General features: G+C 59.9%; 2 protein-coding genes across 8 annotated transcripts; one reads left to right on the top strand and one right to left on the bottom strand.

The window, feature by feature from the left end:
• Positions 1-8,540: 8,540 nt before the first annotated feature.
• Positions 8,541-9,962, top strand: SMIM29 (small integral membrane protein 29). Its single transcript, XM_084275885.1, has 4 exons — positions 8,541-8,835; positions 8,954-8,979; positions 9,082-9,187; positions 9,591-9,962. Exons 1-4 carry the CDS (start codon positions 8,725-8,727, stop codon positions 9,651-9,653), a joined length of 306 nt encoding a protein of 101 aa, XP_084132011.1. The 5' UTR covers positions 8,541-8,724; the 3' UTR covers positions 9,654-9,962.
• Positions 9,963-10,321: 359 nt separating this feature from the next.
• Positions 10,322-19,519, bottom strand: HMGA1 (high mobility group AT-hook 1). 7 transcript variants are annotated; one of them, XM_084275956.1, is made up of 5 exons: positions 19,122-19,519; positions 14,122-14,227; positions 13,195-13,275; positions 12,683-12,733; positions 10,322-11,534 (listed from the first exon to the last, which is right to left on the bottom strand). In XM_084275956.1, exons 2-5 carry the CDS (start codon positions 14,221-14,223, stop codon positions 11,481-11,483), a joined length of 288 nt encoding a protein of 95 aa, XP_084132082.1. In that variant the 5' UTR covers positions 14,224-14,227; positions 19,122-19,519; the 3' UTR covers positions 10,322-11,480. The 7 variants fall into 7 exon arrangements, with proteins under 7 accessions (XP_084132082.1, XP_084132081.1, XP_084132078.1 ...); XM_084275955.1 differs by having other exon boundaries at positions 10,322-11,537; XM_084275952.1 differs by having other exon boundaries at positions 10,322-11,537; positions 13,138-13,275.
• Between the last annotated feature and the right edge of the window lie 5,892 nt (positions 19,520-25,411).

Raw genomic sequence — 25,411 nt, forward strand, 5'->3', positions numbered from 1 at the left:
TGAGGTGTTCAATCTCTTGTCCTGTGGTTCTGCAGCACTTACAATTGCACCGTGGAGCATGTTCAGATTGTTTAAACTCTCCCTCTGTGAAAGGTACAGCTGCCTCCTGAGCAGAATTCCTGGCTGGAGAAGTGCACTGTTCCATAGGAAGCTCCCCTGATGCGTTGGCACACTTCACATGATGATTCTTTTGTTGTTTTTATCGATGTAAGTTACATGCTGTCTTGATTTGCCAACAGTGTTGTCTAGTTGGGAAATAAAATGGGAAGGGTTGGGGCTGGTGGGGGGGAGGGTGGGTTGGGACAGGTACAAGTTTTGGGAGGGGCATTAATTAATCCCTGGCTTGGGACAAGAAGTAGTTGCTGGATTCAGTAACTTCTCCTTTGTCAGAGCATAGCCAAGATGTGAAATTAAATCTGCAGTACTCTGTTTTTTCTTTCTTTTTCTTATTTTTTTTTTCCCCTTCTCCTTTTTATTTAACAAAACAAATATTCTAATAAACACTCACTGTTCCAGAGTTTTCTCTTCCCCAGAAGCGCTTACAGTATGAAAATCCCATAGAAATATCCATGGAGCCTGGGACAAGGGGGAATGGTATCCTTGCTGCTTTGGCAAGGGAGCTGTTCGTTTTAAGATCCCTATTCTGTTCCTTTCCTTGTTCTTGCTTTCATCAGTGTGGAGTAGCAAGGCCAAAAGCAGTGCCAGTGATCGCTAACACGAATAAACCAGGCATAAGAAAAAGCTGAGAGGCATTATTCAAGGAGTAGCTTGAAACCAAGCAGCTGGAATTGAGCCTAAATGACACCAGTTCAGCTCACTTCAACTTAGAGACGAATGTATCATACTAATTCCTTACTCTGTGCTGATGGGCCTGAACCAAACTCTCAAAAAAAGGGCTTGAATATTGTATCTGGAAACATCCAAGAAATTCAGTCTGCTGTTAACCAAGCCCTGAGTGGCACCTAACACAGCCATCTACTGCCTTCAATTGAGTTTTTGTCTTTACTGTACAGATTAGTATGTTGAAATTGCTTTGCAACAAAACAGCTGGTACTCCTGAAAGAGTAACTGCAGTTTTAATATCGACAGCATGCACACGTTTGTTTTTAAACTTAAAAAGAAAAGAAAAAAAAATTGAAAAAAAAAATGTTTTTACAGGGCTGTTAAACTGACAACTTAGGGTAGAATATTGTTAATGACTTGCTAATGGCTTCTTTGTTTGGGTCAGAAAAAATAAATTGTGCCAAGAAAGTGTTTTAATGTGGCATGAATTGATGTTGTTAACTCAGTTATAACACCCAGTGGCTGATACTATGCCTTCTTAACTGGAAGTAGCTCCTGGGGTAGAAATTAGCCTTTATTCAGCAGATGCAGATTTCCAACCCGGCCTTAGTTCCTGTGCTACCCGAATCTCTCCCCACACCACACAAATTCCCCCTCTTCCTCAGCATCTGAGGTTCTTCTCTAGTGACCCAGAGAGCTGTGTGCCCTGGCACTTTACACCCTTTTGTCCAGAAACGTTGTTCAATTGCTTCGGGACCGACAATCAAGCTGCCTTTATCAGTGAGAGAGGAGTTGTTGTAAGGAGGGAGGTGCTCTGGGTTTTGCAGTGTGATCTTAGTGCCTGCTTGGTGGAACTGCTTAGGGCTGCTGTCCCTGGCTTAAAAACCCTGTAGGATCAGCCTCAGGCATCCAGCCTCGCTAAAACTGGTGCTGTGTATTGAGCTAGCGGTGGAGACAGTGGGATTCGTACCTCACCTGATGCAGTGTCTAGCCTCACCTCTGAAACAGAGCACTGCAGTGTGTCTGAGCTTCCCCTTGCAGGATAACCTTCTTCCTTTGGCTTTCAGCATAGCGTCTGTCTGTCTTGGCCCTGCCTGTTCAGAGGGAGAATGGAGGAACACCAAGTCTGCAGCTGGTTTGTCCAGTTGCCCTCAAGTTGCGGGTTTCAGCTCTTGTCTGGGTACGTGGAAATCGGGGTTGGGAGCAAGGCTGGGTTGATGATGCTCAGAGGGGTCACTGGCAGTGACTTTTGGCATGCTCTGAACCCTGCAGAGCTTCCAGTGTCCTCTCCGACTTTCCCCAGTGAGATCACGTTTTCCCTTGCTGTGCTCCACACCTGTATTCATGGGATGTATGGGGGCACCTTGCTCTTGAGAAGCAGATCTGCCTGCAGTGAGGAAGAGGGGCAACGTTATTGACCCCTGAAGTGCTCAAGGACTGGATTCCTTTGTGCACCAAAGTGTCACCTCAGGGCTGAGCGAGACCCACTGCTCAGCGCAGGGAGGTTTCCCCTCTTCAACATCAATTCGCTTCCTCTGCTGCTGTCAGAGTGAGGAATCCTCATGTAGCAGAGCTGCACCCTGCCATCTGGATTTTTAAATGTACTTGAGACCTTAATGGGAGAAGAGAAGCATGTTCAGGCACCACCACTTAACCTGATGATCTTTTAAACCTCAAAATACTTAGGAAAAAAATCCGGATCTCTCTTACTGGGAGCATTTGACAGACTGGTGTGGATTACAGCCACAGCAGGGGAATGATCGCTCATGATTTAAGCTGATGCTGGGTTACAGGGGTGCTGGCTTCTGTAGAGAAAAGGGAAGACAATCCTGTGGAGCCAGTGGCTCCAGCAGCCGCTATTGGATTCCTCCAGTGGGGTTTGTCAGATCCTGTGCCTTTCCTATGATCTTCACTGATGAGTAAAACTCCAGAGGCAGGTGGAGGCCCCTCCGTGGAAGAGTGCCAAGCTTGGTGGAGCTGAAACTGTGCCTTGAGCTGTAGGAAGTGACTCAGATAAGGTTTTGGTATGGTGGGATGAGGATTTCGATGCGTTGGTCCAACGTTGGCTTAGAAACTGTGTGCTGTGGAGAACACGGAGCTGCTTTGTCTTGGAAGTGGGTCCTGTATAACGGGGGTTGGGTTTCAGGTATGACTCAGGAGCTCTTCCACCCTGAGGTGCCCCCATGTCTCCTGATGATGGCTTTTGGGGAGGCTAGTGATGGTTTGGGGGCTGGGAAGCGGCTGTGGTTTAAGGGTTCTCAGTGTGAACGCTGGGTGCACTTCCAGCTCCCCGCTGAGCGAGAAGGCACTTTAACTGGGTGTGATCTTGGGCGCGCCTTGAAGCGACCCCCAGAGACCCAGAGACCAGCAGGGATCGGAATCTGCTGGTGTGGCTTTTTCCCTTGTGCAGGCACAAAGTATCCAGTGGGTAGGGAATGTCAGGAATCCTCAGTTCCCAGATCTAGCCCGGACCTCGTGCCTCTGCCTCAGCTTTTCCACGCAGAAAACGTCTGCAGCATTTTGCGATGTGCTGGATGCTCCAGAAGAGCAAAGTCTTGGGAGCTGCACAGATCCAACGTTTGCTTCTCCCAGTTAGAACAGCTTCAGCTTTCCTCACTCTCAGAACCACTCTTCTATCCCAAACGGGCGTGTTGGTGCTTGGCAGGCAGGGATGCTTGTGCTGGGGCAAAGGAAACGTGGGATGATCTGGGAGTCCTGTGGAAGAGGCTTGAAAAATTCACTTTCCCAGAGTAGATGCTACAGCTGGTGCTGAATTTTGGGAGAGGATCAAAATGTTATCAGTCCCTTAAGCCAAACTTACACCAAGAAACGGAGTCTCTGCAGCCTCCTGTTGGTGTGAAGAGCTTTTATCTTCTAAAGATACTCAACAACGTTGTATAATTCATCGGCAGCTCTGGTCCTGCTTTGAAATGAGACTCTCCTCCCTCCTGGCTCTCTTCCTCCTGCTTCATAAGAGCATCATCTAGTGGCTACACACCCGGGGATGCAGGTGACCTGCTGGTGTGTGCTCTCATTGTGTCTCAGACTGTGACATGCAGAGGTGTACGTAGGTACATGTATGTTCCTCACACCTCTCAACCTTGGGATGGATTTAGTGCAGTTAGAGAGGACTCTGGGCTTCCACGGCGGAGTGTGGCGTGGAGCTGTGGGTTGTGCTTTACTGGGTGCAGTGTCACAAGGGCGGTACCTAATTGGGTGTAGCTGGGAGAGAGCCCTGGATTGGAGATGTGTTTGGGAGATTCAGAAAATCTCTTTTTGGTGCTAGTTGGGAGGGGTTTTTTCTTTTGTGTGTGTGTTGGGGGGGGGAGTGAGAATTTTGAAGTTAGACTCCAGAAATTGGCTCTAGCATTGCCTCAGGTGAATCTTGGGAGGTCCAGGAGCGTTTGCTGAACTTCCTCTGTGTCCTGTTTTCTATTTATTACATCAGGAGATTTGGAACCACCACATTCTCTCCTCTCCTCATGAACTTTCCATCCCTGAGACTCCTGGGCAGCCCCCGGGAGCTGCGGGGTGGGATCCCAGACCCCACCCTGTGCCTGGCAGTGGGACAGACACCCAGGGCCCGTTGGTGGGTATGAGCACATACCTGCCATAGGCTTTTCCATTCCTTACTGAACCGAGATACCTCCAAGGTCAGAGCTGTGGGGCTTGGTCTCCTCTCTTCACATCCCAGCTGGTACATTCAAACTCCCCTTCACGACCGAGGGCAAGACTTCAACACCGACCTCTCCTGCCTGGCAGCACCAGCAGGAGCACTCCCTATGGATTATGGCATTTGGGTTTTAGGGGGGTTTGGGGGGGTTAACCCTTGCAGGTAATTTTTCCTGAGTCATTCAAGCCCTCAGGCCTGGGGTTGGATGGTGGCAGCAGCAGAGTGCAGTTGGGATGAGCTCCCAGGGGTTTCCAGCTCCTGGGAGATGCAGTGGTGCTGGGTGGGATGTCTCAGGGGAGGCTCTTGTGCTGCTGCTGCCCAGCTTTCACATGGAGGAGGAAAAACTGGTGTAGGGGACGAACTTGCTAATTTACTAGAATTAAAGGAGCCCAAGGCTTGCAGTGATTTTCAAGGAATTTGAAGTTAAATCCTCAATTCTCCATCGATTCTAGATGGCTTCAGATTTGTAATCCCCATAATCTCTTTTGGTTTGTTTTTCTGGCTGCAGACTTTGGTTCCTCACTCCAGCTCTTTGTGTTTCTAACCTTCTGGAAAAGTTCACCTGGGTTGTTTGGGGTTTGGTTTGGGCTTTTTATTTTATTATTTTAACGACCTATGAAGTTGAACCGATTTTCACACTTTACAGCTGCAAGGGCACTTTAGAAACCCAGCATTTCATCTGATGCTTTTTCTTACTGACTCGGACTTGTTCTTACTTACCAGGCGTTCGCTCGAAGTCAAATGACATCCAGTGGGAAACAGGAGTGTTGTTTCCTTTGGGGGTCAGACCTCAGCTCGAGCTGAGTAGTGCAGGGGCTCCCTTGCTCCTGCTTCATCCTGGCTGGCAGGTATAACATATTCCTACAGAATTTTGACCTTTTCATCCCTAGTGTTCCCAGAACGACCGGAGGGCTCGCTATCCGCTCCGTGCTCAGCTCTGGTGCAGTTCCAAACCCCCATCCCTCTTCTGCAGCGGAGTCAGGATGGGGAGTTGAACCAGACCTTGTGATGATGTGAAGCTGTGCTGATGTCCGGCAGTCTGGTCCCTTCATCCAGGAGTTGTGTGTGAGAGGGAGACCATCGCTGTCTTTAAAAGGTTTCCAAAAAAACCCCAGGAAAAAGTAAAACACAAACTGAAATCTGTGGCTGCGAGTTGGAGCGGAGGCTGTACCCTAGTGCCAACCAATAAACACGCCAGTACTTCACGTGGCTCTGCTCCCTGCCTGGTCTCTCGCCTGCACCACGCCCGTGGACCTGGGGATGGGGCCATGGGGTGTCACCGGGACAGATGGGGAGTGGGCTTCTCCTCCTGGGGTGGGAAGCAGAATGCTGGGCAGGGTCAGGGGTGTGCGGCTGGATTCCTGCTGTGTGCCGGCATCACTGGATGTGCAGCTGGGTCACTGGTGTGAGGCTGGGTTCCTGGATCCCTGATGTGTGCCTGGATCCCTGGATGTGCAGCTGGATCACTGGTGTGCAGTTGGATTCCTGATGTGAAGCTGGATTTCTGGATCCTGGGTGTGCATCGGGATACCAGGTGTGTGCCTAGATACCTGGTGTGTGGCTGGATCCCTGGTGTGTGGCTGGATCCCTTGTGTGCCTGGATCCCTTGTGTGCCTGGATCCCTTGTGTGCCTGGATCCCAGATGTGCAGCCCGATCGTGGCAGCGATGCCGTCTGTACCTGCAGCCACAGGATTTCCTGCCTTTCCCCACAAAGTGAAGGTGTCCTGGGCTGAAGATCCATCTCTTCCCCCCCCCAACACCCCTCGGGCTTTGCCAGTTCCCTTTGGGATCCCAACGGAACCGGCTCCTCCTGCACCGTCACTGCAAGGAGGGAACAGGCGTGATTAGGGTTAATGTATCTCTGCTGATGGGGGAGGTAAGGCCTTTTGGGGTGAGTGGTGAGGCAGAGCCGGAGTGGGCCGTGTCCCCAGGGGGTGGGGACAGTGCTTCCCCCCTCCCTGGGATTTCTGGCTGGGCCAGCAGCCGGAGGGATGCGCGGGCTGGAAATCCGGCCACTCGCCTTTAGCTGCTTAGATGGGAGCTTAGCGGCTCAGCAGAGCTGTGCCCAGTTATCTGCTGGGGCTGGGGAGGGCTGAGGAGGGGGCTGGTGTCTCTCAGCCCGTTTTGGAGCAGAAATACCCCGTGGAACACTTCTAGCCAAAAAAATGTATCCCCCTGGCTGGTGTCCCCCCAACTCCCATCATGGAGATGCCACATCCCTGGGACTGGTGGGGATGCTGCCCTCAGCCCCAGGGGGAGGGAGGGATGCTGGGGGCGGGGAGAGGGGCTAAGTATTGTGGAGATGCCTCCAGGGATGAGCAGCCCTTGTGCTGCCCCAACCTCGACTCCCCTTTTTTACCATCTGGATGTGCTGGGGAAAAGCGTCCACCTGGGACCAGGGGAATGTGGGGGGAACTGAGGCTGTGGCTGGGTTGGGAAGGCTGGTGGGGAGGGTCAGCATGGATACTGGGAGCGCTGGGGCCAGGGGGATGCTGTGGACAGCAGGACTGCCAGGGCTGGTGGGATTGCTGGGGACAATGGGAAGGGGACAGCAGCCACCGAGTGCTCACAGGGTAACTGGTGCTTTTTCTGGGCTGGGGGGGGGGGGTGTTCCCCTAATGTGGGTGTGAGCCACCTGGACCCCTTCCCTGCCTCTTCCAGGGGCTCTGCAGCCCCCCTGCACCATGCAGTGGCCGAGGGCATCTCTGCTCCTGCATCCCCAAAGTCACCACGGTGCATCAGCATCTTCTGCCCTTCGTCCTGGGTGTCCTAAACCCAGCGGGGGCCGGGCAGAGGAGACAGGTGGGGGGTACAGGCAGGGGGTACAGGCAGGGGGTACAGGCAGGGGGCACAGGCAGGGGGTACAGGCAGGGGGTACAGGCAGGGGGCACAGGCAGGGGCACAGGCAGGGGGAGGAAGCCTCTGGCTGTGCGGCTGGTTGGCCTCTCGCTGTCGGGTTCACCCCGGGGGCTGCAGAGAAGGAGCTGCTGGTCCCCGACGCGGCCACGCCGCTGGCGTAGGATGCTCAGTGGTGGCACCGAGCCCCATCCCGCCCCAGCCCCACCAGCTCAGGCTCCTCTTTCGCCTCCTTTCACTGGATGGTTCATCTGTTCAGCGGTTGGGGAGCGAACGGGGCTCCCTGCTGCCCCTGCTCCCGCCTGACCCACTTCGCGGGCCATCTGCTCGCCGTGCGGCAAAGCGGATCAGGCTGCGGCGGGGCTCGGGCGCGGGTGGCACCGGGACAGCCCCTGCGCCGGGTCCGGGGTCCCCGGCGGGTCAGGCAGCGGCGGGATCAGCCACAGCATCAGCCCCGGCCGCGGAGGGGACTCCGGGCTACGCCATGGGCCGGGCAGCCTGCGCCTGCGCCTCCGTCCCTCTGTCCATCCATCTCTGTCCGTCCGTCCCTCTGCCCAGCTGCCCCTCTGCCCACCCCTGTCCGGCCAGCCCTGTCCACCCGTCCATCCACCCAACCACTGGCGCTGGGTGCACCCCCCCCCCCCCCCCCTGTCTTTCCACCTGCCCGCGCCCCAGGTGCGCCCCCCGCAGCCCCCCCCCCGTGTCCCTCCTTTACCCCCGCCGCCCCCCCCCGCCCCTCGTCCCGCCCCCGCCCGGTCTCTGCTGCCCCCTGTCGGCCGTGCGCCGGCCCCGCCCCCCCGGCCCCGCCCCTTGTCCCGCCCGTCACGCGGGTTCCGGGTGCGGGCGGCGCGCGCAGGTGGGGCGGGGCGGGGCCGTGCCGCGCGCGGGGATGCGCTGGGGGATGGGGAGGGGATGGGGGGGGCTGCAGGGTGCGGGGGGGCTGCGGGGTGCGGGGGGACGCGCAGTGTCCCGGGGGGTGGAGGGGCCACCGGCGGTTCCTGCGTCCGGCTCGTTCCCCGCCCCCCCCCCGGGCCTCCTCGTGCCGGCCGAGCACCCTGACACCCCCCGGCCGTGCGCGGGGGATGGGGGGGGGGTGCGGGGTCACCACCCCCCACCCCACTCCCCCCCCCCTCGACTACGTCCGCCTCCGGCCCTGAGTGGGGGGGCTGAGTACCCCGGGGGAGGGTGCGGAGCGTCCTCCTGGGGGGGTGGGATTGGGGGCGTGCACCGCCCCCCCCGCGCTCCCTGCTCGGCCCCAGCGGTTGTTCATTACCGGGCAGGGGCCGGGTTGTTCCCGGGTGTTTATTACCGGGGGCGGCCGTAGTTCCGGGGTGACCGTGGGTTCGCAGACGTCCCGTCGGGGGGGGCCGGGCCCCCGCGTCCCCGCGCGGAGAGGAGCCGGCGCTGAGCCATGAGCAACGCCACGGCCCCCACGGCCCCGGGCGCGGCCAGCGACTCGCTGGTGGGCTACGTCCTGGGACCCTTCCTCCTCGTCACCCTGCTCGGCGCCCTCCTGGCTGCGGTGAGTCTGAGGGGAAGAGAGGGGGCAGCCCCCGGGGATGCGGGACCCCCACCCACCCCCCCCAAAACACCATCCCGAGCCCTGTGCCCGCTCACGCCGCCCCCCTCTCTCCTTGCAGGTGATGTACGTCCAGAAGAAGCGGAGGTGAGCCCGGGGCCGCGGGGCTGGGGGGGTGGGGAGGTGGGGGTTGGTTTTGGGGGGGGTGGGGGGTGTCACCGCTCAGCTGCCGCCCCCTCCCACCGCCAGGTTTGACCGCCTGCGTCACCGGCTGCTGCCCATGTACAGCTACGACCCGGCCGAGGAGCTGCAGGAGTCGGAGCAGGAGCTGCTGGTGGAGGCTGAGGACACCCGGGTGGGTGAGCCTGAGCGTTCGGGGGGCGTGAGCTCGGGTCTGGGGCCGGGTCTGGGTGGGTGTCTCAGTAGCCGTGTGTGGTGCTGCCCAAGGGCAGTTCCTTTTGGGTTTTATTCGTGTTCTGCATCGCTTCTGTGGCTCTTGGGGTGAGACCCCAGCACTGGGCAGCGCCAGGTTACCCCCCCCACGGCGCCAGCCTGGCCCCAGACAGCACCCGGCGAGGGGTTGGGTATAATCCTGAGGATTTTGGGGAGGGTTTGGGCAGTTCAGTGGGTGTTTGCGACCCCCGGGCTTCTCCACCCACCTTGATGCCTTTTGGAGTCACTTTGCCCCCCCACCCATCCTTGGCACTGGAGGGGAGCTGGGGGCACCCAGGGTGCTGAGGTCACGCTCTCTGTTACAGGTGATGCCCAGCTGGGGGGGACCCTCAGCCCATCGGCCCTCACACAGAGACTGGAAGGCCTGAAGCTTCCCGGAGAGCTGGGGCTGGTTCCTGCCCGCGGGAGGGAAGGGATGACGGTGTCAGCACCGGCGCTGCCGGCCGACAGGAAGGGCGGGAGGTAGCGTGGTGATGCCGATGGCAGCTGCCCGGGAGCCATCCCCCCACGAGCACTGACGACAACGGGTTATCTCCCACCTCAGCTCCACTTTGGGCTGTTTCTTTCCCTCACGCTGCCCCGCGAGCCCCTGATAACGCACCGAGCGGGGCGGCCGGGGCTGGTACCCTGGCAGGGGAGCAGCTGGGGCTTGGCTGGGCGCAGAGGGCGGGATGCTCGTGGCGAGGGGCATCGCAGCGCGTGCTGGAGCCAATAAACGTGTTTCTCTGCACTTGCCTCCCATGTCGGGCAGGTTCTGGGCAGCGTGGGCGCTGCTGGGCCGTGGGGCAGCCAGAAGTCATGGCAGTTGGCATCACAGTGACAAAATAATCCCAGGGATGGGAGGTTGGGGGGAGGTTTTGCCTGTTTGTGTTTCCATCAGCAGCTCCTGTCCGGCCCTGAGGAGGATGGCTGGATGGCTGGCCCCATCCTGGATGTCCCTGTGGAGAAGGTAGTGTGTGGAGTGGCTGCTCTGAGCCTTTGGGCTCTCCCACCCCCCAGCCAGGCACCGGACCCCAACTAGAGACCAGGCCAGAGGTGTCAAACATCCATAAAATGTTTTATTCAAGTAACTGCAAATAGGAAACCGAACGGTCAGTTAACAGCAGACCAAAAAAAAACCAACCCCAAAACCAAACCCAATTCTTTTTCCCACTGGAGCCACCTGGCACCGACCTCCGGTCCTGCTGCAGCCGTTGGGGGTGATGCAGTGGGGGGAGCATCCCACAGTCCCCCCCCCAGCCCACCACCCTGCCAGCCTCTATCCCTTGGAGCAGCAGAACAACCTAGACCTTAAAATAACAAGGTTTTTTTTTTTTTTTAAAAAAAAAAGCCCAAAAAAAGGGGAGAGAGAAAAAAATACCCCACAGCCCCCAGTGACACCCCGAAAAAGGAAACACCGAGCCAACGATGCCCCAGCAGCCGGCACAGCAGCAGCACGTCTGTGAGTTCAGAGTGGAACTTAAATATCCAGAGGTAGTTGTGAATGAAGGAAAAAAATAACCCTTAACAGAAAAAGTACTTAAAACCCCAAAATATCATGTATCAGCCTGTGGGGAAAGAGCCCCCCTGAGCCAGCCCTGCTCAGGCACCCCCAGGGATGGGTACCAAGCCCCAGCATCACCGCAGGAGCTGCTGTCCCACGCAGGCTGCCCTTGCTCAGGATGGGGGGGGAGATATGGGGGGGGTTGCCTGGGGTAGTAGCAGGCGGGAGCAAAGGTCTAATGCACTTGGCAGGGGGGAGGAGAGGGTCTTGCCTTTGCTGACACCCCACCCCCAACCCCCCCCATGAATCACCACACCTCCCATCTCTTCCCTGCAGAGGCTGTGGTGCAAAGCCTGGTGCTGGGGGGGGTCAACCAGCACCCGCTTGGGTGGGTGAGATCACTGTGTTGGGGAGGGGGGGGCAGCAGCAAAGGAGGGGAGGAGGAGTCCCCCAGCCCCGGCTCTCTGCCAGCCACCCCCTTTGCCAGCTCTGAAACCTGGGAGAGGGGGGAGTTCCCCCCACACACCCCCCAGGTGTGGGGCTGGAGGGGCTGCCCGGGCTGGGGCATTTTCCAGTGCTGCCGTTGTCTGAGGGTGAGGAGGAGCAGAGGAGGGAGGAGGAAAAAGCCAGGGGGGTGCAGTGGGTCTCTCCCCATCCCTCTCCTCCGGCCGCAGGACCGTCGGGCGATGAGGTAGCGCCGGTGCGGGAGGTCTCACTGCTCCTCCTCGGACGACTCCTGGGAGATGTTCACCTCCTCTTCATCTTGCTGCTGCAAGGCAATGGCTTTAGGGGTGCCAGGGGCTGCAGACACCCCCCCCCACGCCCCCCTGTTGTCTCTGGATGAAGGGCTGATGGAGCACATTGTGCCCCCAAAGAGGGAAACTGAGGCACCAGCAGCCGCCTGGATTTGGGGGTGGCCGTTGCTCCAGGTTTAACTGTTACGGGTTAAACCCCAGGTAAGACCCCCCGGAGCGGGATGGTGGTGAGGGTGGGGGGTGCACAGCCCCGGCCCCCAGTGCCGTGATCCCCAGTTGCCAGCAGGGGGGAGCCGGTGGCAGCCGCACCGGGTGTCGGTGTCGCCGGGAGCATCGTGGCCCCGGCGATGAGTCAGGGCTGAGCGTGAGCGTGAGTCAGCACCGGCCCCCCCGCCCCCCCCCGCTTCCTCCCGCTCCATTCATGAACCGGCCGCTGCGGCCGGCAGGACAGGACAGGACAGGACGGGACAGGACGCGGTGTCCCCGGCGTTGTCCCACCCTCTGAACCAGTTCCTCGCCCTGGGGCCCCCAAACAGCCCTTGGTCCTGTGGTCTTGGCACAGGGGGGGCAGGACCCCCCGGGACTGCAGGGGAAGGGGGTGTGACGCTGCCCGGGGCAGGGCAGCAGCACCCTGGGGATGCTCCTGGGTGGCCCTGGTGTCCCCGTGCCCGGTGGCAGCTTGTGGGGACGGTGGGATGTGAGCGCTGGGCAGGGAGATGAAACCTGCTCCCCCCATCTGGGTGATGCTTGTGGGTGCTCAGCTGCTCCCATGGGGCTGCCACCCAAGGTGGGGAAAGGGATGGGCGGGGGGGTGTGTGTGTGAAACTGAGGAGGGGGAGCACAAAATAAGAGGGTGGCTGCAGCGCCTGGGAGCAGAGGGGGGGCTCCTGCACCCCAGGGGTGCTGTGCTGTGACACAGGTGGGTGCTGGCACACCACAGGGGCAGGACCAGCTGCCTCCCACACGCTGCTGTGGGGAGGGGGGAGCTGGGGCAGCTCCACACCCCCTCGTACAGGGGCACAGCAGGGCTGGGTGCGGGGCCTGGCCCCCCCCCTTGGCTCGGCTCTCCAACCTGCAGCATCTCCCCATGCTTGTGGGGACAGCTGGGGGGCTGTTGCCCCTCTGAAGCAGGGGGTGAGGAAGGGAAGAGCCCACTCACCGATTTTTTGGGTCGGCCTCGAGGTTTTCTCCCCGGTGTGACTGTGGCTTTCTGAGCAAGTAAGTGAAAAGACGACAACAGACGTGGGTTTGGTCAGGCTGGGGCCATCCCTGCGCCCCCAGGATGCTTGGGGGGGGGGGGAGGGGGGGGAACAGGCAGCATTTCCCTTCCTCCCACCCACGGCCTCCAAATTCATCACCCCAGTGGCATCTCCCAGGCGGCTGCACCCAGGTTGTGACTGATGCTCCCCCCTCCCCCCAGCCCCATCCCCGTGACTCAGAGGGGGGTGCAGGATGTGAGTCGCCTGTTGTACAAACACTCGCTGCTGGTGTCTGGACACACACGGCCCCTGGCTCCCCACCGCCCTCCCCACCAGCCAGCACCAAGACCCCCCCTCACCCCCCTCCCAGGGGCACCTCTGCCCTGAAATGTCTGTAGTTGCCCTGGAAACAGACCTGTTGTCCCAGCGCACGGCTCCTTGGCCGGAGCAGCCCCCGTCCCCGGCCACCTACCCTGCCTTTCGGGGTGGCCTTGTTTTTACTGCCCTTGGGCCGTCCGCGGGGTCTCTTGGGGGTCGGGGCCTCACTGGGCTCCTGCTGAAGAGAGAGCAGAGGCCGGGGGGGTCACTGCAGACTGGGGGGTCCCCGGGTAAGGGATGCCCCCTGGATGGGCTCCCAGTTCAGCACAGTGCACCCCTGGATGCTCCAGACTGGGAGCCTCATTCCTCCCAGCAGACTCCACTGGGGCAGGGATGCTCTTGCACGTGGTACTACTGGGAGCACTGGTTGCACTGGGGTCAGGACTAAGGCACAGGCTCCCACACGTCCTTCAGCCAGGCGTGGATGTGACCCTCCTGCCCTGGCATTACATCACCCGGCTTAGCTGGATGGTGCCCGCTGGTTCTGCAGCCCCCCAGCCCCCACAGAGCCCCCTGCAGCCCCCCACTCACTGCCAGTGCCCAGCAAAGGGTCTGGGAAGCAGCAAATCCCCTTTTCAGTGGGAAAACCACGTGCACAAACATCACCTGCTCCTGGGGGAAGGGGCGGGGGGAGGATACTGGAAGGGGGGGGGGGGGGGGGCTGGGCACCACAAAGGCTCCAGCAGCATCTTATCCCTCTGAGGAGCTTTTGCTAATGGGGCTTTAATTAGCCCTGCTGCAAAGGCAGGTTCAGCTGCAGCCTGGGGAGGAGGGAGGGGAGGCCCCTCCAGCTCCTCCCTGGATGTGGGGGAGCTCTGCGGGGAGGGGGGGGTGTGCAGGGCTGGGGGGGGGCTCTGAAGAAGGGATTTGCTTACAGAGGTAAGGAGGGGTAATGAGGACTCTCCCTACCCAGCCCTGGGGATGCTGCTGGGGTGTGAGTGTGGGGGGGTTGCTTTCTTGCTGCCTCATAGCCTGGGGGTGCCCAACACCCCCCCCCTTCCTCCCAGGGGACCCCTCATACCTGTGGCTTCTTCCTGGGCCGCCCCCGGCCCCTCTTCTCCCCCACGTCCTTCTCTCCCTTGGAGGCCAGGGGCTGGCTGGATTTGGCGCCGGGTTCGCTCATTGTCCTGCCAGCAGCAGCCAGGAGGAGCGAGAGGTGGAGGAAGGTTGGTCAGTGATGGGTCCCCACACTGCTCACACTACCCCCCCAGTGCTCCCCCCAGCCCTCCCCCCAGCACAAGCAGGGGCTGGGACCCACTGGAGGGACTTGGGGGGCTTCAAGGGAGGAGCGAACCCCCCAGAATCCCCCGTGGGGTCAGCCCAGCCGTGGGCTGCCCCTGCCGCCCGCTCCTCCCGGGCTGAGGGTGCTTGGTGTGTCCCCCACCTGGCCCCTCTGTGGGGATGGGGGTGGCTGGAGAGGTCTTAGCAAGGGCAGGAGGTGGTGAGGACCAGGGTCTCCCCTCTGTGAATGCCTTTCACAACGAAAAACTCAGCCAAAATGAGCAGCCTCTGCCCTAATCCAGCCCTTCCCAGACACTCACCCACATCCCGCTCCTCTCCCTGCATGGAGCAGGGACACTGCTGGGGGAGGAACCAGAGGAGACCCTGGCAGAGACCCTGGCCTGTATTTTTTTAACCTTTGGAGTCCATTTGGCAGCACCTCGGGGTGGGGTGCAGGGATTTTCCCCTCCCAGGAGCACAGAGCACCTGGGGCAGGCACAGCCCTTCCTCCTGCCGCTGCCCGGGGCCGTATCTGCAAACCCAGCCCTGCTGCACCCACCCACCCACGGCCCTTCTGCAAACAGACCTTTGGTCCCCCCAGGCTCCCCTCCAGCGCTGCCTTGCAGCGATGCTCTGGCTGCAGAGCCCAGGGAGGGAGGGAGGGATGGAGGGATGGATGGATGGATGGATGGATGGATGGATGGATGGATGGATGGATGGATGGATGGATGGATGGATGGATGGATGGATGGATGGAGGCAATGGGACCCCCCCAGTGCTGATCCCTGCTCTTGTAGGACCAAGCCCCACGCGGTGGGTGCTCCTCTCATGCAGGCTGGGCCAGGCGATGGGTGCTCAGACCTCCCTGGCTCAGGTGTCCCTGCTCCTCCTGGGATGTAACCTGTGTCTTCTGGCACTGGCTGGGGACCAAACTGAACCAACTGCTGGGCAGGGTCCTGCCATGGCACGTACACCTGCCTGAATTAGCCAGTGCCCCGTGCTGAGCTGCTGGGGTCCCCAGCAGGCGTTCTGGGGAGCGGCAGAGCCCATCCCCTTTCCCAAAAGGAGGAGAGCGGCTCCAGATTTAATCTGGGCTCCTTTAAACCCAGACAGGCTGTCGGCACTGGCAGGCTGGAACAGGATGAGGGGTGGCACAGCACCGGGGGCCTCTGGGCATCCCCACAGGGGTGCCAGGGCCCTGGGAGGGTGGTGCAGCCTCCTGCAGCCCTCCACCACCTCCCCTTCCCCCCAGCACCTGGCTCTGCTGTACCCAGGGTGGGATGCTGCACCCCTGGCCCCGCTCCTGCCACCCCAGCTGGGCTTAGGGCCAGGCACTTGTCCTAGGGATGCTGGGTCATGCCCTGTCCCAAAGGGCTGGGGTAGCCTTCCTCACTCATGGAGAGGAGGAAGAGGCTCCATCTTCCTCTCCTTCCACCCTGGGGCTTCCCGGGGGCGTAGGGAAAACCTGCTTTTCCAGAGCAGTGGGGCCGGTTCACACTCCCAGCCCAGGAGCCAGGAGGATGGGCTCAGGGCTGGCGGGAGCAGGATGGCTCCCACAGCCCCAGTGCCTGCTCATGGCCTGAGCACAGGCACCAGGGGGGAAGGGGATGGGAGGGGGCAGAGGGGGGAGTCTCCTGCTCAGGGCACTGATATATTTCCCAGCAGAAACAGGGCTGTGAGAGCAGCATCCCAGTCTCACTCCTGGAAGCACAGGGCTTGGAGATGCTTGGGATGCTTGGCTAGAAAATCACAGCGTTGCTCTGGGATGGTTGATGTGACAACCCTGGGACACCACCTCCCCCACCCCTGGGTGCTGTCCTGTACCCCTGCCCGGGGTCTACCCCACATCTCCCCAGCAACCCCCCCAGCACAGCTTCTCCCCCAGGCTGTGCACCCCATCAGCGTGGATGCGACACTCATCCCACCTCTGCCTACAGTCACCAGCCCTCAGCTCTGAACAACTGGTTTCAATTTAGACCCTGTTAAGAGCAACTGGGACAGCGCTACCGGGGAGAGCGGGGCTGCGGGAGGCAGCTGGGGTGCTGAGCTGTCCCGGGGGGTGCTGAGCTGTCCCCAGGGATGCTGAGCCATCCCAGGGGTGCTGAGCCCCATCCAGACAGCTGCAGCAGGCACACATGGGCTGTGCAGTGAGGGGAGCCCCGCTCAGACCTTTGAGGCTTTTTAAAAACCACGTGTCAGCTCGAGCTCCCCCATGGAAGTGACTCAGAGTGCAGAAGAACAACAACAAAACCCACCCTCAGAGGCCTTTTTTTTGGGTTTTTTTTTTAAGACAGAAACCACACTGCTGTGTAAACACCCCGAAATGTTACTCACAGCATCCCAGAGCCCTGCAAGGAGTCTCTTTCCTTTTTTTTAAATAATAAATAAGAGACACAAACCCCAGTCTGGTTTGGGTTTAGGAAAGGAAAACACTGGCTGGGTGTTTGGGGGGTTTGTCTCTTTTTGAGTGAAGCTTTGCCAGAAATGATGCAGCCCCCGAGCAGTGTCGTGCCCTCTCCAGTAGCTGGAAACAGATGGGCCCAGTATGGCCCATGCCACACTCTCTCTGCCCTGATGGGGATGGACGTGAGCCCCACGTGCTGGCTCTGGCCAGGGACGCTGAGGGGACCCTTCCTCACTGTGAGGATGGCACCAGGTATAACCCCCCCTCCTCGATCCAGAGCCTGCTGCCACAAAGTTGTTGGGGGGGGGGGGGGGGGAGGGGGGATACGTGCACATCCCACCCACCCCTCCACCGCCTGCCAGCTCTCCTGGGCGGCTCCGGAGTGAAACCTCCCTGGGAGACTGAGGGCTCCATGCCCATGCTGGCAGAGGGGATGATGATGAGGAGGAGATGCTTCTCTCCCCCTCCCCAGCGCCTCCCCAGCCAATGCTCCTCTTCCCAAGAGCAGCCTGGGCTCAGCACGATGCTCCCCATTTTGGTGGCCCCTCCCCAGCCCCAGGAGCACCCTGAGCTGGTGGGATGATGCCCAGCACACCGCGGGAAGCAGCTCTGGTCCCACTCACATGCATCAAAGCCATATAGGAGGGAGGGAGCAGCTGTGTTGCCATGGAGGAAAGGAAGCAGCTGAGAGGAACCTTTCCACTCCAGGCAGGGAGGAATCGGTTGGGGATGAGGGCTGGGGATGGCCGGGTTCCCCCAGGCTGGGAGAGATGAATCTCTGCAAGGTTTGGAGGAGATGGAGGGGCTACATCTGCCTCTGGATCGATGGAGTTGGGAAGGGGGGGGGGGATGAAAAACTCCTCCCCTCTCCATCCCTATGGATGGAGAGCTGCCGGGCTCTCCTCCCCCCAGCCCCATCGCTTCCCTCTTCTCCGTGACACGAGCTGGGCCATTCTCAGCAGCCACCTCTTGCACAAGCAAGGGTTGGGTTGCAAAAGAGACAACCTGGTCCCTCGGAGCGATGCTCCTCGCTGCCCCTGGGCCCTCTCCCACCTTCCCCACCCACCCGCGCTGGCTTACACCATCTCTGTGCAAACAACCCCATAAATCCCTCGCTCCTGCCACCTACTCTTAGGTTAAACAAACGAGCCCAGGAGGAGCAGGGAGACAGGCGGCGGCTTAGATCTTTTCGGGGCTTTTTTCTTTAAATACAAATAAATAACCCCCCGCTTCACGCCCAGGAAACCCTGCCTGAGTGCAGCTGGAGAAGGATCCCGGCCGCACCTCCTGGCAGAGGGAGGAGGAGGTGGGGTGTAGGGTGTGGGGGGGAAGAAATAGTGGAGCAGAAGTTGAAGAGCCTGTTCGGCAGGGGTGCGAGGGCTGGGGAGGGATGTGCGCGGTCTCATTAGGACCAACCCTCCGTGGGGCTGCTTTGAAGCCTCCCCCCCACCCCCCAAGCCTGCTATTAAGGAAAGTCCACCCCCACCCCCCACTGCCCCCCCACCCCCCTTCCTTCCTGGGCACGCATAATAAAAGGAAGTGATAAAAGAAAGGAAGGAGGGAGGTGGGGGAGAAAGAAAAGCGGCAGGAAGGGCACCATCACACGCTTTGTGAAGCCCCTGTCCTGCGGGGTATAATAAAACCCCGGGCGGAGCCGGCTCCGTGTGGCATCACCCTCCCCGCCCCCGCCGGGGAAGGGCTGCGGGTGCGGGGCTGTGGGGTGCGGGGCTGTGGGGTGCGGGGCCCCACGGGCTCGCAGCGTGGGCACTGGCCGGGGTGGGGGGTGCGGGGTTAGAGGGGATGGGGGGCTGAGCCCCAGCGCTGCAACTTCGCACCGACCTGTGCGGTTCCCCCCAGCCCCCCGCCCGCGTCCCGGTCCCACGCCCACGCACCGGCCGCGGCCCCGGCCCCACGCACGGCCCCGGCCCCGCACCCTACACCCGGCCCCCGCGCACCCTGCGCGCGCGAACACCTAAAGGGGGGGTGGGGGGGGGGTACCCAGTGCCGGCAGCGGGGGGGGGGCCGCACCCCGGGCCCGCGCGGGGCGTTTGCATCACCCGAAAACGAGCAAGTGGAGGGAAAGTCCCGCCGCGCCGGGACCTGCCGGGGACCCGCGGGGCGCGCGCGATCCCCCCCCCAACTCCTCCTCTCTCCCCCCGGGCAGCCCCGCCAGGTGCATCCCCCTATTAATAACGATAATTAATAACAGGGATAACGAAGCAGCCCCGCGGAGCCGGCCCGCCGCACGCACACGCGTCCCTCAGACACGGCGAACCGGGGGCGATCGTGCAGAGCATGCGGGGAGGGGGGAGAGCAGAGACCCCCCAACCCACCCCCACCCCGCGAACACCCTCCCCCCGCCCCCCCGTAGCAGAAAGAGGAAGGGCGGCACTCACAGTCAGCTTGATCTCCTTGCTGGGTGCTCGGGGTGGGGGGTTGGTGCTGGGGGTTGTTTTGGGGGGGGTTGGGTGAGGGGGGTATTTTAGGGGGGGTTGTTTTGGTTTGGGGTGTTTTTTTTTTCCTCCTGGCGTGTCTGTGTTGTGAGGAGATTTAAACCCCCCCCCTCCCCTCCCCTTCCCTTCCCTTCCCTTCCCCTTCCCGGCGGCGGCTGCTGGCAAATGCGGATCTGAAAGGAGAAGGCAGAGAGAAGGCTGCGGCTCGCACCCACCGCCCAGCCAGGCCCCCTCTTATTTATAGAAATAATAAAGAGAGAGGGGAAAAAAAATTGCTCCAGGAGGCAGGAAGCTGAGACCGAATCATCTGCAGGGAGAGAGGGGGGGGAAATAATAAATAGAAAAAGGGGGGAGAAAGAGGGGGCGGGTGGGGGGAAGGAGCGAGCTGCCGGCCTTACGGGAGGGGATCCAGCTGCTAAAAATAGCAAAATCACACTCGAAATTAAATAAGGGCAAAGAGGCTGAGGGGAGCCTCCAGCCCTGGCGGAGGGGGAGAGGAGGAGCCCGGCTGCATCACGGCCGGCGGGGGCGGGCGCGGCGGGGCCGGGAGCGATAGGTCCGTTCAAAGGGCTGCGGCGGGCGGGCGGTGGCTGCTCCCCCCCCCCAGCTCCTCCCTTCCTCGCGGAGGGTCTCCTCGGGGGTAGGTGGAGGCAGCGCTGGGGGAGGATGGAGATGGCACTTCCCCTTCTAACCACCCCCCCTCCCGGGATGCTCCAGGGATGCTGCTGCTGCCTGGGGCTGTGCGGGGGGTGCGGGTACCCCTCGAGACCCTGGGCTCACTGCTGGGTAACCCCCAGCTGCCCCCTCCCCTTATCCCCTCCCCGCCGGCAGCATTTTGGGCTGGCATGGAGAAAGGGGGTTGGCATCACCGTGGGGACAAGCCCGTGGCTGTGCCACACTCCGGGTCTGGCACCGATGGGTGAAGCTCTTCCCTTTTGCTGCCTCCCCCCCAACAGAGCTCTGGTCCCCATCTGAGGTACCACCTGCAGTTGCTCCATCCCTGGGGCATCCCAGCCCGGGCTGGGTTTGGTCACAGTATTTATTTCATTTTATTTTTCATCGCAGCAGCCGAGCAGAAGGGGGATGGGGGTGGGGGGGCAGCGTGGGAGCAAGTCCTGTGTGGGGTTTCGGGAGCTGGTGAGCAGCCCCCAGGCCCTCCCAGGGCTTAAGCAGGTGGTGGGCTTGGTCTGCAGGAAAAGAGCTTTATTCTGAATTCCTGTGATGTTTTGGAAGCCATTTAGGTCAGCCTGGAACAGGAGCAGCTCTCCAGGTAGGTACCCCAAAACTCAGGCCCCCACACACACCTGTGTCAGGGGCAGGGTTTTCCAAGGCACGTCAGACATCTGGGGTCTTGTGGTGAGGGTTTTTTTTTGAGGGGATACATGGAAACCCAGAGCTCAGCATCCTCAGAGTGACAGGACTGTACCAAAGTCCCCAAGACTCCCATGGAAACTCCAGTTATGAGTTTAACAGGGGCTCTGATCACAGGGGCTCTCAACCACCCTGACACTAAGGATTGAAATCTGGAGTTGGGAGCTGAACTTTAGACAGTCTGGTGCTGGATTTTTAGCAAATTTTTTGTTTAAAAGCACCTTTAAAAAGTGAAATATGACAGTATCTGTGTCTGCACAGGCAAGACTTCTCCACAGGGAAGATCTGTGCTGTGGAAAGAGTCAACCCAAAGCCAGCGAGGCTCAGGGTGCTGCATTTCTGTTGCTTTGCTGTTATTTGGATTTTTCAAATCCTCTGTAACCCCCCCACCCCCCAACTAAAACACAATCAGAGCTGTGTCCCTTTCTGATGATTAAAAACTGAAAGCAAAGAAGGGGGTGGTGGGGAGGAAGGAAAACCTCCCTCTAAGAAGCTGACCTGGTTTCCATGGCCTGCAGAGAGCCCAGGCAGCTCTGGCTGCCTGTGCCCAGCTGTGGCTCCCTGATGGTGATGGGTCTGAGGGCTCCAATCCAGGCAAGGTGTTGCTTGCAGACCCAGGGGGGTTATTTTTTCCCCTAAAATCAACGTCCCCCCACACCTGCAGGCAGCCCTGCCTGGGTTTTGGGGGCGTCGGGGTACCTCCTGCCTGCAGCAGCCCCATCCCTGCCCTCAGGCTTCCCTGCTTTGCCTGGAGCCTGGTGTGGAATTCGATTTCCATCCCTGGCAGAGGTTTGTTGTTATTAATATCACTCGTTATTTATCCTGGGGTGGTGGTGAATGGCTGTAACTGGAGAGCTGTGAACAACCAGGGACTGCTCTTTCTTGCTTCGATCCCTGAAACTCTGGGCAATTCCCTGCTTGCCAAGCCCATGCTGGAGCATCCCCAAGGTGGGGTCACTCTGTGGGGTCACCCCTTGGGTTTTAAAGCCAAGTTGTGCTGTGGTGGTCCCCAGGAATTAAAGAGCAGCAGTGAGATGCTCCCAGGAGCAGAAGCCAGATGGGGAACTGGCCTGAAACTGTGTGTAATGGAGGGGGAGTAAAAGGGATTTTGGGAAATGGGGTTTGTTTGGTGCTTGGAATTTGCTGGGAAGGGAGAACATGGGATTTCAGAAGGAGCCTGGCAATGCAAGGAGGTGAATTCTGCACCCCCAGGAAAGGGAGCTGTGAGGCAGTACCCCCACTTGAAGTAGAAATAATTGTGTGTGTGTGATGCCACGTGTTGGGGTGAGATGGGGAGAGGTGTGAGGCTGCTTGGATCCAAGCAGAGCCCAGGATTTCAGTCTGGCAAAGGTCATTTTCACTTTTGTTTTTGCAGTTTTCCCTGAGTTAGAGCCAGTGATGGGCTTTTCCTGGAGCTAGGGCTGGACTTGGGAGTGGGACCGGTGAGGTTCCCACCACCCTTCAGTTCTGCAGCGAGACCACACGGTGAAAATGGCTGGAAACAGTGAAACTAGAAGTGACTTTTATTCTCCCCACCCTCCCCATCACAGCTGAGCCCAAGGCAGGATGCAAAGGCCCAGCCTGGGCTCAGCATCCCACCAAGAGCGATGCTGCCAGCGCTATCCCACTGAGCCAAACGAGCTGGGAAAGCCACTGGGATGCAGGCAGGGGATGGACCCCCTTGGGGTGCTCCCAGGGAGGGCTGGCCGTGGCAGGAGGGGACAGGGCCTTTGTTTCCCCTCCTGGCTTTGTTTCCCCAACCCCCTGTGGCCACACAGCCCGACCCACCTCGGAACAACCCTGTACATTTGGTTAAACAGCTCCTTCCCTCTCACCCACTGAGGAGATTTAACACTCGCCAGGGAGGTATTTTCCCTCCATGTAGCCCTATTTTGGGGACAAATTCCTAAATCACCTGATAAATTACAGGCTTAAGGCTGCTGCTTTGGAGGCAGCGAGCCCTGGGTCTGCGGGACACAGGGATGCACGTGGGGTGCTCAGCTGTGGGTGTGTGCGGGAAGGGTTGGGTATCCCAATCTTAATTAATTAATGTTTTTAAGCAAATGTTTTAGGCCTTGGAGGAGATTCCATGGGGAAATGGGGACCCAGTGCGTGGGAAAAGCTGTGCCTCTGCAAAGTCCCTGGAAAAGAAAGTGGTTGAAACCATTCCCTGGCTCCTCAGCTCAGCGGGGCTCCCGGGGCTGTGGGTGCTGGTGGGCTGCCCTGGAATAGGTCTGTTGGCAGGATGAGGGGCTGGAGTGAAGCTGGAGGAGGGAAGGGTGAGATGAGGTATTAGGGGGAAGTTCTTTGCAGAGAGAGTGGTGAGGGGCTGGAACAGGCTGCCCAGAGAGGGGGTGGGTGCCCCATCCCTGGGGGTGTCCAAGGCCAGGTTGGCTGGATGGTGGCCTGTGGGACACACATCCTCTTCCACACTACCCTGTGTCCCAGCAACTGCTGCTGAGCCCCACAAAGCTGTGTTTGGGATTTGGGTGCCTAATTCCTGCTAATTTCCCTGGGAAAGGGGAAACCAGATCCTCTAAGGCAGCTCTGGAAGGAAAAAAAACCCTCAGCCCAGGTTGTTGGGTAATTGGTACCCGACTAATTAAAAAGTGTGGTGTGTTTGTTGGCTCCAAAGCTCCTGAACAGCAGCTCACGTGGCTCTGGGCCTGGCAGAGACAGGTGTTGTCACCCTCATTCCACAGACAGGGAAACGTGGGGATCAGAAGCAGTGAGACTGGTTTGAGGTGCAGTAAGAGCACGTTTCACCCGTGTTCACTCTGGTCCAGGGCTTGGGGTGCACCGTGTCCCCCTCGGATGCCTTTCCTCAGCAGCGATGGGATTCTGCTGGCTGGGGAGGTTTCCTGCTGTGCCTGAAGCATCCTCGTGCATCCTCCTGTCCCTGGCTGCATCACAAGCAGTGTTTGCTGGAGATCCTCCTCCTGCACAAGCAGGTTTGCAAAACACACAGCCACAAGCAGGACCTGTCTCCCTCTGAAGCTGAATATCCCCATTTCCAGCACAGAGCTGAACCCCTCCTGGGAGGACATCTCCAGTATGGAGCTTCCTGAGACCACAGCTCTTGGGAAGGGCTTTCCTGAGATTCCCAGTGTCCTGAGGAGTTTCCAGCAGACAAGAAGAATTCCTTCTCCTTCCTCCAGCAAGCAGAGGGACTTGCCCAGGCCCATGCTGGAGAGGCAGGACTGGAGCAGGGCACAGGACCCATCCTTCCTGCCATTGCTGCTGCCTCCCAGCTTGCATGCAAGTCCCTGCTGAAGTATTTATTGCTGCCCAGGACTGGTAATGAGCCCCCAGGAAAAGAGGTTTCTGGCAGGCAGCTCCTCAGCTTGCTTGCAGGGGATGATGGTACAGGGCTGCTGAGTCTTCACCCCCATTCGCAGCCAGGGGGGTGGAATTGGAGGGGTGAGTGTGGGGGGAAAAGAGCTGCCTGGGTGTGTGTGGGTGTCCGTGGGGCAAGAAGGAAGGGAAACACGTCTCATGTCAGTCCCAGCCCTCCAGCACTGAGGAACCCAGGGTTGAGAGGGGTGTGGGTGCCCTTTGTGCCTGGAAAGAAGTGGCCAAATCTGCCTGGCCCAAGCCAAACGCATCAGGTGCTGTCTTGTTTTGAAACCTCTGCTGGGAAGTCGCCCACCCCTGGGACAGTTTGGCCGCCTGGGCGGAGAGTCACGAGGCCGGGCGCTGGCGGGTGCTCGCTGGGCATCCCCCCCTGCCCCTCCTGCCATGCTGCTGGGTGCAACGTGTGGTGTTTGCAGCTGGGAGGAGTTGGGGGACAGATCCCCTGAGCCCTGGAGTCGGGGGTTTGGAGGAGACCTTGTCTGCTGGGCTGCTGTTTGAGGCAGCTGCAGCCGAGACGGAGGAACCGGAGGTGCAGCCACCCCCCTGCTCATGGCACCTCTTCCCTGGAGGGGGGGAGACGGAGGCTGGGGGCAGGCATGGGCACCCCCATCCCTATGCACACCACATCATCCTTCCTCTGGTCACAGCCCCTAAAATTCCTGGCTTCAGCAGCACTGAGCACCCTTGGGTGCTGCCCTGCTGCCTCCTCCTCTGCGGGGCTCAGGTTTCACACCCCCTGCCCCCCAGTCCCAGGTTTAATTCCCTCTCCTTTAAACAAAAATTGGGATTTGCCTTTAATCCCCTGCCAGCCAGATCCGTGTTTTGAGGGTCCCACTGCTGCCTGGGCTGTGCAGACAGCCCCGTGTCTGTCAACATATCCAGCCCCCCCAGCTCTGGCTGGGCTGTGGCAGCCCCCACAGCACAGGGTGAGCTGGATGAGCTGGTGGGGCTGGAAAGAGGTGCTGGCTCAGGCAGGGATGCTCCTGCCATGCCTGCACGCCCTGGCCTGCCAGCACCCACGGGGACACGTCCCTGCCTGCCACCCCAGCTCAGCTGCACCGGGGCTGGTTTATCTGCTCTGTGCCTCTCCCATTCCCTGGGATGGTGAGGATGTGGTTGGGGTGCTGGGAAGGAGGTGTGCAGGGGGGAGGCTTGAGTACCCCAAGGTGGAGCATCACAGGGCGTTAGGAGTTGGAAGAGACGGCAAAAGCTCATCCAGTCCAACCCCCTGCCAGAGCAGGATCACCCAGACTAAATCCCACAGCATCCCATTATTTCTGGGGAGCTCGTGCTCCTCGGCCACCGGCCGTGCCACCTCCTGGGGCCTGGGGTGGGCTGCTGGGCTCTGGTCCTGGCAGGGGAGCTGGGATGCTCTGGGCTGCAGCCATGGCTGCGGTGCACAATGGCCTTTTGTCTGCGGGGCTGCCCCGGGAACATCCCGCCATCCCAGTTTCCCAGTAACATGAAACCTCCTCGGGGCTGCCTGCTGGAGCACAAAGCCCGGGGCT

This window comes from Gallinula chloropus (genome assembly GCF_964237585.1).
Source record: "Gallinula chloropus genome assembly, chromosome: 27".
Classification (NCBI taxonomy): Eukaryota; Metazoa; Chordata; class Aves; order Gruiformes; family Rallidae; genus Gallinula; species Gallinula chloropus.

Coding starts and splice junctions, on each gene's coding strand:
- SMIM29 (XM_084275885.1), top strand. CDS start 8,725: ATGAGCAACGCCACGGCCCCCACGGCCCCGGGCGCGGCCAGCGACTCG. Junction 8,836..8,953: donor TCGGCGCCCTCCTGGCTGCG/GTGAGTCTGAGG, acceptor CTCTCCTTGCAG/GTGATGTACGTCCAGAAGAA. Junction 8,980..9,081: donor TACGTCCAGAAGAAGCGGAG/GTGAGCCCGGGG, acceptor TCCCACCGCCAG/GTTTGACCGCCTGCGTCACC.
- HMGA1 (XM_084275950.1), bottom strand. CDS start 14,223: ATGAGCGAACCCGGCGCCAAATCCAGCCAGCCCCTGGCCTCCAAGGGA. Junction 13,279..14,121: donor GGCCCAGGAAGAAGCCACAG/GTATGAGGGGTC, acceptor CTCTCTCTTCAG/CAGGAGCCCAGTGAGGCCCC. Junction 11,538..12,682: donor GAGGCCGACCCAAAAAATCG/GTGAGTGGGCTC, acceptor ATTGCCTTGCAG/CAGCAAGATGAAGAGGAGGT.